The 13,425-nt window shown below is 41.2% G+C and overlaps 1 protein-coding gene across 3 annotated transcripts in view; it reads right to left on the bottom strand.

Annotated features, from left to right (window-relative positions):
* Positions 1–13,425, bottom strand: part of ATP8A2 (ATPase phospholipid transporting 8A2) — a 572,378-nt gene that overhangs the window by 198,518 nt on the left and 360,435 nt on the right. For all 3 annotated transcript variants that reach the window (XM_036018338.1, XM_036018340.1, XM_036018339.1), the window contains exon 27: positions 12,130–12,240. In XM_036018338.1, coding sequence (XP_035874231.1) covers positions 12,130–12,240 — 111 coding nt within the window. The remainder of the gene's footprint in view (positions 1–12,129; positions 12,241–13,425) is intronic.

Genomic DNA, 13,425 nt, shown 5'->3' with positions numbered 1-13,425 from the left:
CAGACTCCAAGAGCATGCATATTATACATGGTTCTTTCAGTGTATGGCAGTGCTTATTTCAGAGACTATAAGAAGAATGGGCCTGGGACACCACGGTAAAGACAATGGCCATCTGCTTGGTGTCATTTGTCTGGGAAGAAAATCAAGTTTCTATGTAAATTCCCTACATTGAAATTCTATCAACCTTTTCAGATACATTTGGGGTTAAACTAACAAAATATTGGGAATGCATAATACGAACTTTTAACATCTCCAGTAAGAATTAATAATTCAAATGCATATTTTGCATCAGTCAATGATACTAGGGACAGATCAAAAATGAGATATACCAGTGATCTATTAAATAGCCAAGGCATTTTTCACAGCCTTGTGTATTGCCTTTTTTGGGTAAATTTCTCTTGTAAGTCCCCTCCCACCCACCCCATCACCCCCTAAAAAGTCAGCATATACAAAATGCACTCAGCTTTTATATATTTAAAATATATTCAACAACAAGAATAGCAAGTCCATTTTCATATTGATGCATACTAGTAGCAGGATATATCTCACTGGTGTTTGTTCTTATGGTGGAGTGTGCCAAAGCAGGTGAATTTCAAAGCACCCTGAAGGCCACTGTAACTGATAGAACTTCCGGATATTTCAAGGCTATAGTTCTTCCAGGTGGAAAATACCCAAGATCAACATTGCAACATTACCCACCTGCAAGCATTGATTTTATCTTTGCTGACAGCACATTCCTACCCATCTGTCTGTACACAGGAGGAAAGGAAGTTGTGTTTTCAGTAGACACCAAGGGGTAGTGCTCTTTCTGGCCTCTGAAGCAGGCAGACATCTTGATCCAATGCAGCCCGGAAAACGAGTTTCAGTCAACACGAGATGGCTTGGCTTTGAAAGAAACCAGCCCAGCTCATGTTCTGGGAGCAGCGGAACCACTCTCACTTGGATTCCTTCCAGCAAATTCCAGCAAAGTGGACTAATCAGGGACTGGAGTTTTGAGGGACTAGTACACTATTAGTTTTAATGCTTCATTGAAATGCTCTTGATGTAACTCAGGCAAAGTGTTAGAGCACCACAGGTTCTGGGCTAATTAACAAAATCTGTAAATGCCACTCTGGGCCAGGAAAGGTGATCAGGCTACAGATGATGTTAGAAGAATTATTTCTCAGTTATGGACAGGTGGCCACATTACTGCAATACAATTATTTACCAGCACCTTGATTATTAGCACAGATGGAACCAAGCAAATTTCAAGTTACTCTAACAGATTTAATCACGATCACTTTGTCTGTGATGATCACATGTGCTGTAGTGTACACTAGGAGCCATGTCTGAGGTAGAGCTGTCTGAAGATGTAGTAGGGGAAGCTTCTGCTCCTCCCCAGAAGGTTTCCAGCAGAAGGTGGACTAGACAGCTGCCATGCTGTTGTGGGCAGATTTCTGTTCCAGGGGGAGACAGAGACTAGAATAACCTCAAGCCCAGACAATGCTACAGTTGTAAGGTTCATCAAATATTATGTAAGTATATAAAATAATGCTAAAGGCTAATGTGTAAGCTGACTGAGCAGTCAGCACGATTCTAAAAGGCTTTCCTATATAATTTCTCTTAATCCTCACAAACTTTTCCATGTGTGTACTTGATTATCCTCATTTTACAGAGAAGGTCACTGAGGCTGGCAGTGGCCAGGGGCATGCCCAAATTTGCATGGCTTGACCTGGAAGCAAAGCCCCCAGGTGGTCTGACTGTGCCCTTATCATGCTGTTCTCCACTAATGACAGTTACCAGTGGGCCGGCAGATGGAAGAGTAGTCCTAGGAAGACAATGCTGTGGGCTCCTGGCCTTTCTTGTCCTCAGGAAGCACTAGCACGAGGTGTTCACTTAGCCCACTCAGCCCTCCCCCATCATCATTTTGTTTTGTTATGGCCAGTTTTATTCTAGTCAAATTTTACTCAAGTCCTTTCTTAAATTTTGATATTACCTGGAATCCAGTGACATCCTGGTCTGTGGTTCACAAGCCCCTGGGACTGGGCACCCAGAACTCCCCAGCCATGGGAAACCCCGTTCCTATGATGGAATACTGCTGAGTGGTCAAAAAGAAGAAACTACTGATGCACCAACATGGCTGAACCTCACTTGCGTTATGCTGAGTGAAAGGAGTCAGAAAGAAGACCATAAACCATATAGTTCCACTCATAACACTCATGACAGTTGAAAAAGGCAAAATTACAGAGTCCGAAAACAGACCTGCATTGCTAGGGACCGGATGTGGCTGACTCCTCACGGGGCTGGGAGATTTCTGCAGATGGCCCTTTTCTACACCTGAGTGTCATGGCGATGACACTGCTGTGTGCATTCACGACTCATGGGACTGGATGCTACAACAGGGACATTTTACTGCCTACATACATTATAACTTATTAAAAGAGAAAGAAAGTGGTATACCATAGTAATAAACACCTTTGAAGGAATAAAATAAACTAATAAGGTGAAGCTAACGAGAAGGCAAAAGCTCCTAGTTAATAGCTGATGTTATAAAAAAGCAACTTTCACACTGATTGTGACCAACAAAGAGATTATCAAAATAACATTCAGCTTAGTTAAAGGAGCAATAACAAACTTCATCCAATAATCCTCGGACAAAAGAGGCCAATATTTTAATTAATGTTCTTTTACTGGCATGCTCTGGAGGTACAAGCAGTATTATTAGCACTAATCTACTTTGCATTCCCTCAGTTTCAAAGACCAGGCAAGAAAGCATATATATCACTCCTATTCTTGAGGGCTTCTTTAAATAGTCCACTCGACCTGCCAGGACACTGGGACTAAGAACCCTGAGCTCTCAGGACATCTGTTGGAAAACCAATATAGTGGCTCAAGTGAGTTGTCAGAAGGCAGTGAATGTTATTTACTACTTAAAAGTACAGGTATTTACTGGAGGAGAGATGAGCTTTCTTATGTGACACTTATTAACAGAAGTTACTTTAACTAAATGTCAAAGCCAAAACACTTATAAGTCCAGGAAAACAAAGGTGAATTGAATTAACATAATAATTCCTTTTTACCTGACTATAAAAAGGTATTTTAAAACTACGGGGCCAAAAATCTCAGTCTCTTTCCTAAGCCAGGCTGACCAGTTTAGAGAAAGGGCGTAGGGGGCAGAAGGCACCCTGCTCCTGGTCCTCTGCGAGCAAAGGCAACACTGTCGAAAACAGGCAACTATTCTCCATCACTGGAGGGAGACGATGCAATTCCCTGTGTTTCTTCCTGCTATAATATATGCTCCATCTTCTCTACAGCCTATAACTGAGGTCTCCATTCCTGATCCGGGCCTGTCTACCACTTGAATCAAATGTCACTGTAATTCACTTGTGCAGAATGGTGCTATTTGGGTGCAGAGGTAAAAAATGAATTAATAGGCATGATCAGTGGATTTGAGCTTGGGCACTATCGCAAGCTTAATTTGAAAAATTAAAGGAAATCTGCTTTCAAAAGTTTCAGGAAATCTGGTCTCTACTGGCAGGAAAAAAAAAGGACAGAACAATATGAACAGAGTAAAATGGCAAAAATCTAATTTATAAAATCAGCTTCACAAGAGTGAAAATATATTTGAGAGTTTCAACTAAAGTAAAAGTAGTCTAAGGTAGGAAAGTGTTTAAAAATGTGATCAAAATTATCCTTTAAGTTTACCAAAGATGAGGTTAAACAAATGGTAAAATGAGTTCATCTTCTAATACTAGGAGGGTAGGTACGCTTCTCTGTATGAAAATTTCATCTGGAAAAGATTTAAGTTAGACAGAAAAAAGATGGATAATATAACATGCTACTTAAGTAGTCTTCTTTTACATTCTTTAAAAACCCAAACAGCAATAACAACAAACACCCACAAAGCCTAATAGATTCTTACAGGCCAGCTTCAACTGAAATGTGTTTGATGAACAGATGATCTGTTTACAAGCACTGTGTACTTAGTACTGTCTGGGGGCAAAGTCAGAAGGCACCAGTCCCTGCCTTAGGGAAGCCAAAACCAGTTTGGTAAATAAAAATAACATCCAGCCTGACAAGCTTCTAGCACTCAATGACGCAGGTGATGTCTCTGATTACAATGGGACTTGAAGGAAGGACAGTAAGTTGGAACAGGGGAGCATTAACCCAAGAGGTGGCGAGCTGGGCCTCTGCTGGGGGTTGGCCCACTGCACCAGGTGGGCAGGGAGAATGGGTCCTCCGGAGCAAAGTCTGGCCCCATGCATGGCAGACCTATCAGCGTTCGCATCAGCCCTGTGAGTCCTTTGCATTGATTTTATTTTTGGACTTGAGCTTTTTTTATTCCAGAGAAGTTTAAACATTTTATGACATTAATGAACAAACTGAACTAACAAGCAAATTAGAGACAGACTCAGAGGGCAGGATGACAGCTGAGGAGGCAGGGAGAACGGGGGATGGAGGGACTGACCAAAAAGAAAAAAGGACTCACGGACACAGACAACAGTGTGGTGATTGCAGGGACTATAAGGAGACCAAATAGTAATGCAAAACACAGAATAAAAATAATTAATTTTAAAAAATGATGATGAGCTGGAAATATTGGGAGGAGAACTTTGTGAAGTGTATGACTGTCTGACCACTATGCTGTACCTCTGAAACTAATACTAAATAATATTTAATGTAAACTGTAAAAAAAACCCATTTACTCATATATATATATCACACTAAAAACATTCAACCTTAAAAAAAGAAACTCAATTTTTAAAACATCAATGTGTAGATTTAGTTTTTTTTTTTTTTGAATGTTGGATCTTTGTAATGATCCTCTTAGGTAAAGCAGCTGCAAAAACATTAGAAAGAGCATATACTGTCACAGGTGAAAGGCAGGAAGAGTCTATTTTTATAAAGTTCAAAGTGATTGTGTATCTTGTAGGGGAATCCTTCCAGACTGCTAGTATTTCTCTGGCTTTGTAACTATCTCCCTCCCTCTTATGCTAATAAACTCCAAGCTCTATAAACTGCAGCAACAAGCTAGGCTTGGAGGGGGCATTCTTAAGCACACACCTAACTAGTTCTGCAGCCACCTTCCTTCTGAAACATGAGGCCCCAGAAAGGTGCACATCTCCCCTGCTGTTTACTAAGGGCCAGGCTGACTGCTGACATTCATCATGGAGCTGCAATAAACAGAGAGGGCGGAATGGGAAAGACAGGCGAGCCCCCCCCCCCTCGTTTTGGTATCCTGACCTAATCCTTTCCTCCAACCCCTTCACCGGATCAGCTCCTACTCATCCTTCAGGCCTTCACTCATTTTATCCTGGAAACCTGAGGCCACCCACCCAGGTGTGAAGCACCACTTCTGAGTTCTCACTGCAAACTGCCTTCCTCTAAGCCAGCACCCAAGGGCTCTGTTGTAATTGCAGGACCTCCTATCTGCATCCCCTACTCGATTCCAAGAGCAAGGGCTCTGTCTTGTTCATCCCCATCCCACAGCCCATGAGAGCCTGACTTAGAGAATGAGGATGCCTGAGGCAAGGAAAGTACTACTAAGAATGTTTCTATTTCTAGTCAACTCCCATTTCTAATTGCCCAATGGCAATTAGGAGTCTTTCTCAAAATAGTTTTCCTTCCAACATATTAAAATTGTAATTACTGTTCAACAACTATCAGCACAAAATAGGCACCATGCAGGCAATTGTGGACCCTGCGAACTGGGATGTTTTGGAATAGGTGCTCCTGGAATGGCTGTGCATGCAACCATATAGCCATTGGAGCACTTCCCATGCCCTACACACCACCACCACCCACCATTAAATGGGGAAGCTTGTGGAGCTGGTCCCAGGACCCTGGTCTTGGCATTCCACCTGCCACAGACTAGGTGAATGGATGGTTTCATATTTGATAAAGCCATAGACTTCATAAAAAGGTGCATATGCTGACTGAGCTTTTCAATTCACCTTTACCTATTAACATTACCAGTAAGCTCATGACTGCAAATCCAGCCCTTCAAATAATGAATCTATATCAGAAAGCATAAAGTGCCCTCTGACAAAGCTGTTGCACAGGCCAGTGCAGGAAAGTTTAGCTATCAGGAATTTTGCCTTTTGCCACAAAGAGATTTCTTGTGTGTCAAGAATGAAATACATTTTTTTCAAGGTATATTTAAATCTTAAATTATAGCCAAAAGAGGGAAAAGTTACCGGATAAAATTTTAATCATGGTTTAAGATATCTAGTCTCTATCGATGTTAACAATTAAAGCAAGATCTGCCCAAATCAGTACATTCTTTCACCATTTCCAATGCAATCCAGGTTACTTTCAGGAAATAGACACTGGATTGGAATATTCTGATCAAACCCACAGTGTGTCTGCACATTAACATGTTTAATTAAGGCTCCCCAAACAGGAAGCCAATCAGACAGTAAGTGAAAGAAGGGGCCACCTACAAGCGATTCAGACACACTATTTTCAAGTAATGATGGCCTGAAAATGGAGGGAAAAAGACAAAATCTTGTAGAGGTCCAACAGAAATAAAAAGTTGTAAAACAGCTAAAGAGAATATGTATATGTCTTCAGAAAAAAATAAATTTAGAGTAGTCTACTAAGACATTTTTTATTAGAATGTCAGTTTATATACACGAGCCATAATTCATTTCACTGTTTAGTTTGAAGATACAGGAAGCAAAATGCTGGAAAGGCTTTCCTCACGTCCTGTAGAATTCTAGAGGTCAGGATTTCTGTTTGCTTGGTGGTTTTAGGCTTGTCAGCTAATGACAAGTCTTAACTAGCTTTCAGCTAAATTTAGTCATTAGGTTTCATTTGGCCTCAAAATGCCTATGGTTTAAATCTCTATTTCTCACTCAGTGATATTTCCAGGCAGATCTCCCTGCTAAATATGCAACCCATTTTCTGGCCTATGTCCATACCAGTTTAATGACCTCAAAAAAAACATTAAAATTCCTTATATACGTTGCCAAAATAAGCAGCCTTCTAAATAGCATAAAATTTCCATTTTCCACATCAGTATCTATATGTTATGGTTTTTCTCAGTATTAGGAACCACCCACTAACCACCGGCACAATTTCAAAGTCTCATCTCTATTTCAAACATAACTGGGTACACATTTTCTTTATCTAATTTTTTGAAGTACAGGTTAAATTTAAGTAACTTTCCTATTACTTTTCTATTTGAATTTTATTATCACTAAAAAATGTTATCCATTCCAAATAACCTTTTGCTAGGATTCAGAAAGACCATGGGCAAATGCTTACCTCATAAATGCTTAAGGTGCTGAAGCTGCTATGCTTTGAAAACATACTCTGGGAATTTCTGAATAACCAACCCCTAGTTGTTAAATAGTGTAGGAACTTTAAAGAATTTATTTGACTGTTCTCTTTAGGAATTACTAAGTGGTCACATCCGGACCAGTAATTCAAAAATTTATAAGAACCCTTCCCTAACCTCCCTCCCTCCAATCTTTGTGTTTAAGGTTAAATCCTCCCATTGTTAAAATCAAAGAGTTTTTAAAAATCAGTCTTTCAGCTTATAAATTATATTGGGAAATAGTTACATAATGGCTGTGATTTATGCCCCAGGTCTCAGTTTACTGTCTGCCCTATTTATTGACAAATTTTCTGAAATCACTTTTACTATGTAACTTGCCTAACAATAGAATGAAAAAAGAATCCCAGCTGCCAGTAATGGCCTGGTTATTCAGATCCCCTTCCCTGGCCATCCTTCTATCCCATCTACACCATCTCCTTGCCTTCTCTAATTTTATTCCTTTTCCTGCCCCCCTAACCCAGATAGACACACCAGGAATGCACCCCCTCGAGCTGGCTGATGGGAAGCCTAGCTGCTTGGGCAAGGCTCCGAGGTTCTGCTCAGTCTAGGCCACAACAGGATTCTGCCTTCTGAGAAGTATGGTCCATCCACTCACAGCCACAAATTTAGCACTTAATTGGTTTTAATACAAAGCCAAATTACACGTGAAGTTTGTTTTTCAGATTTTCGAATGAGCTCCCCAAAGCATACGGTCTGTCTCTACATTTTCATTTCCCTCAAGGTGGTTAGAGCAACAAAGAACTTGTGACATTCCTTTGAAATATTTTTAGCATTTTTTTATTGTGGTAAGATACACATAATATAAAGTTTACCATCTTAATTAGTTTTAAGTGCAAAATTTGCTGGCATTGAGCACATTCACACTGTCGTGCAACCAGCACTACTGCCTAGCTCAGGAGGTCTTCAGGACACCACTCTCACAGTGTACAGGAGACAGGAACTTGCCATTTAGTTTCTACTGATAAAAATCCAGTCTTAATTCACAGAACTATACACCTACAAGAGGTGCATATTACCATGTATTAGTTATACTTCAATATCACTGATTAAAACCAAACTAAGCGGGAATGTGGTGGGAGTGGACTCGGGATAATTGGGAGCTAGACCGCAGGGGCAGGGGCATAGAGGGGATGAGGGAATTTCATTAGGGTACACAGGAGAACTGGAAGAGGATGAAGAGAGCAGCATAATTCACCACACACTCATTGCCACCACATTTGAGTGCCTGTGTTCTAGACACTGTGCCAGCCACTGGAACTGGGCAGGCCTATGGCTCACCAAGTTCATCCTGACAGCAGTACAGATAACTGAGGTGGCAAAGCTAGTGGTTTTTGCCATCGCCCAGGTAACAAGTGCTCAATTAAGACAGTAGCAAGGGCGATGGCAAACAAAGGCTATACGTAGTTTTAGTTGTACCTATTAGGCCACCAAGAAATCACTGATCCCATCATTCTGTTCCAATTTTTAATTACTCCAACCAATGGAGCGCCTATTTTAGCCTGTAATGTGGCACACCAATCAGGCATTGTGTGAGGCCTGTCAGCAAAACAGAACTCGGGGCACAGACAGTAACACATAAACCGAGTGTGTGTTACGTTGGAGGTGCTGTGGTGAAAATGGTCTAATTAGATCAATATCATTCTGGTGGAATATTTATGGGGCGCTGATTTTCTGCAAGGCTTTTTGTTGATTAAATTGGGCATGACTTGAACGTTTATCAATGCAGAAATGGTTGAATAGATTGTAGGAAACTATGCTGTGAAATACCATGCAGCGCATCTACATGTGCCAACCCAGAATGAACTCAAAATGCACTGTTAAATAAAACACAGGCATTGTAGACTGTATTACAAAGCACAATCACATTTGTGGAAAAAAACAACAACAACACTGATTTGTCTGTATGGAGGGATCTCTGTAAATCAGAGAAAAAGGTCAGAAAAGAATATACATATCAGGGTGGGGAACCTCAGTTGTGTTCCATATTGCTATGAGAATATAGCCATGCATCCCTTCTATAGAGAAACCAAGTGTTACAGGTTAGTACACCAAGTGAGTAGATTGTATTACACCATGGGCTCATACTTCTTCCATGCAACCTTTATTGGCCATTCGAATCATAGACTATCCTCATAATAATGGCTAAGACTATATAAGTGAGTGTGTGCATGGATGTCTATATCTTTTTAATTTGCCAAATGATTTTTAGACTGTTAAAAAATAAGAGTTATGTATATCAGAGGACGTTTGAAAGGAAAACATAGCAGCTATCACAAAGGGTTTCTCCTTGAGTTACAAGAAAACCATTTAAGACAAATAAATGACATATTTAATTTATTCTCACTTAATTATAAAATCCTCAGAACCCAAAACTATTCATTGCAAAGGAGCTAATCAAATTATGACAATCTTTGACTTTTTAGGTCAAAACACAGTAGGATAGCATGTGAGAGGTACTTCCCTAGTTTCAAACTGGGAAACGTTTGCCGTGCATGTTGATGCCACAGAGGCCACTTGGAAATGACAGACACTGCAGAGCCAGCGCCTGCACTGCCCAGGCACAGGAGAGCATCCCCTTGTCTTCATTTTCAAATTAACATGTCTGAGGAACAGCAACTAAAACGCTGGACAGACAGTGGTAGAGACTTTTCTTTTTCTTTCTTTCTTTTCTTTCTTTCTTTCTTTTCTTTCTTTTCTTTCTTCCTTCCTTCCTTCCTTCCTTCCTTCCTTCCTTCCTTCCTTCCTTCCTTCCTTCCTTCCTTTCTTTCTTTCCCTTCCTTCCTTCCTTCCTTCCTTCCTTCCTTCCTTCCTTCCTTCCTTCCTTCCTTTCTTTCTTTCTTTCTTTTCTTTCCTTCCTTCCTTCTTATTTATTTAGAACTTTGTAAAGAATGCTTTCAAAGGCTGTTAATACAAGGCCAGTTAGCAACTGTTGCCCACTACAATTGAAAAATTATCTTAAAGAACTCACATAGAATTTTCAGGGCCTTGTCCCAAATAGAACTTCTCAGACAGACTCAAGTTGTACTCTTCTCATCTTTGGCCCACTTGAAGTTTTTTTTTAAAAAAAGGCAAGATAGTAGGTGTAAATGACTCAGACAGGCCCCAGAGGATGCTCTGGACAGCTGAAGGGCTAGGAGCTTCGTGAAGAATGTCTTGATAAGACGTCTAGACTATCTGTAATTTGCTGATTGTGAGGAAAACCAGATTAGTAAGAAACCTTGTGAAGCCAACAGTTACAGGAGCTTAAAATGCATGTGAAACTTCGATGGCACGTGGGAACAGGGTTCTAATACTCTATGACCCCAAGTGACATTTAGGAGTCACTCCTATCACAAATGCGAGAAATGCCACAGGAAGGGGGGACGAACATCTTTAAAAAGCTAAAAGGGAATTGTAAAAATGTGAATAGGAAGAAGATAGAAACTACAGAATCCATTACACATAACATCTGAAAGTTCTTACTTGAAGTGGACTGAGTTGAATATTATAGCACAAGACAAGCAGAGAAGGCAAGTAGGCTGCCCTTTGTACAAATTAGGAAAATGCATCTCCTTTTCCAGGTTCTCCTTTGTTTCAGCCCCGCTTACCCCTTTTGGCTGGGCAGCCTTGTGCAGTGAACAATCTGCACAGCTCGTTAGTAGTTTAGTTACAGAGTGAGTGATGTGAACCTATATGTTTGACCTGAATATTTAAGAAAAAAAAAGAATAGGAAACTTGGTAAAGAAATAGTTACTCATAGCAAATTACTTGTTAAATTATCTGAGCTGAGTATTTTCATGGACCATATCTGAAAAAGTTAATCTATGCCTTGGTTATTATTTCTGTCAAGAGTTGAGAAATCACACAAAATAGCCCAAGAGTTGAGAAATCAGACACAAAATAATCCATAACAGAATGAGATATTAACACCATATACAAGTAACATTGCTTTTATATCTCTCCATAGCGGGACTGCCTGCTGCCTCTTTCACATTCGGAAATCTGTTCATCACCACGGCCTCAACACCACCCCTCTGCAGCACAGCTGTCCTTACAGGAGAAATGAGGTGGCTGCCACTCCCACTAAGACCAAAGTGCCTTTTCCACTTGTTCCTGGGCTCCCCCTTCTTCCTACCTGGCTCCTCTAGCAAGCACATTTATTTTACTTATAACTGAATCTGCACCATGAAACACAGAGTGACAGCTCCATGAATTCACTGAGATATTTTAAATTACCTAAATTGTCGGTTTACTCTCCATTTACCTCCACACCTGCCCCCTATTCCACTACAGGGCACTAAGCAGTAGTGCCCAGATAGCCCCAAAACAATGAATAAATGCTCAGGAAACTTGAGAATTCCATGAGAACTATAGCAAAAAATCAGGCCCTTTCATTCTAGTAAAGAAAAAACTGACCGGGTTGCCCAGAAGTCTCAGAGCCCACTCACAAACGTGCGAACACTGCTGCCAGGTTCTGATCACCCTGTGAGTGACAGCAGTATCTACTTGGGTGGAGAGGAGCACTGGAAGGAGAGGGCCTTCCTCCACGGGGCAGGGACGACTGCAGTGGGGAGCCACAGGCGAGGGCATGGGGCATGGTAGCAGAGAAGGGCTGCTGACTCCTGGCTTTGGTTATGCAACGTGAGGACCCACATCTGGAAGGTGTCCCCAGCTTCAAAGAGGTTATGGGGGACACAGGCTTCAGTACATTGCAGCAGTACCTGTTCTTTAATTTTAAGTTTTTAAAATCATCTCTGAAGTTATCTGAAACACCAAAGATGCCCCATGGAAAAGGCTTTCCTTATGAAGGAACAGGCAGTGTGGCTCACCTCAATAATGTAGAGAACCACGTTCTTATAGAAGCAGTACAAGATGCACTTGGTCACCCGGTTGTAGCTCCAGGCACCGTGGACCAGCAAGAGCTTCTCTAGGTAGGAAAACTGAAAACAGAAAATAAAGTTCAGAGGAGCCCACCATTTAGGAATAAAAGTCATACAATGTCCTTCAAAGGAAAAAACCATTCACTTACAAAAATAAAAGGCCAAGCTTTCAGGCCCAATAAGAAGAGCTAAAATCTCTCAAATCTACATAATTGTCATTTCCCCCAAATATGCAGCTGGCCTTCTAATGATCATTCTCATAAAATTCTACTTCTATAAATGCTTTCAAAGGGTCTTAATATTAGAAGAAGATGAACACCGCAGTGGAAGGAAAGTACAGCCTGAACCAGACACCTCAAGCACAGATCCCATGGTGACCACAGAAGCGAGGGATAATGTCGCCCATGCAACAGCACCCTTTTGATAAAGGGATACACATATATACACGGCCTGTTTCCACTGTCGGCCTGCAGGTTAGAAGTAGTTACAGACACACAGAGACGCACAGACACACACAGACACACACACAGACAACACGCGCTCTGTCTCCACTTCTGTACCCATTTTGTTCTCCTCTTCTGCCAACTAGTACAGAGCACCTCCTGCTACAGTGCTGTGCAGTCAGGAAAAACAAAAACCAGCAAGTAAGCAGACACCATACTAAGTTGAGAGTAATGTAATGGCTCTCACAGTTTGAAAGATGCAGCAATATCCTAATATTCCAATAAAATAACTGAACCCTCTCTGGGCACAGGGTCTTTGAGCACCACCCAATCGGGTCTCCACAGCCTCCCCTTGGCCTGGCCTGGCCTTCTGTGTCCTAGTTCACAAAGGTCCCAAAAAGTGTGAACATTGAGCTGGAGGGAAGGAAATGAAGTGGTTTTGTTGCTTGTTTGTTCATTTTTGGTTTTGTGGATCGTACTGTGTGCTGGAGTGAGTGCACTGTTAGGAATGACTCTGTTTAAATGTACAGTTTCTGCACATTCAGTGGGCCTCATACCCACACTGAACCCCGCCCCTCCTGCCGGCTGCCTTGAACTAAAACCTAATTCCCTGCCTGAGCAGGGCAGTGGAGACAGAGTCGCAGGGCAGTCCAGAGCCCAAACCCCACCACTCTCCTGAAGAGATCATCAGGTTGTATGGAGCATATCCACAAACATTAGAAATTCTTTTGCTATTACAGACTTCCTGTTGATTTCAGATTACTTTTGAAATTAAATTTCATTATCTGTAGAAAAGACTAAC

This window comes from Phyllostomus discolor, chromosome 2 (genome assembly GCF_004126475.2).
Source record: "Phyllostomus discolor isolate MPI-MPIP mPhyDis1 chromosome 2, mPhyDis1.pri.v3, whole genome shotgun sequence".
NCBI classification, from domain to species: Eukaryota; Metazoa; Chordata; class Mammalia; order Chiroptera; family Phyllostomidae; genus Phyllostomus; species Phyllostomus discolor.
Note: the sequence above shows the minus strand (reverse complement) of the source record. Positions and strands in the feature narration are given on the sequence as shown.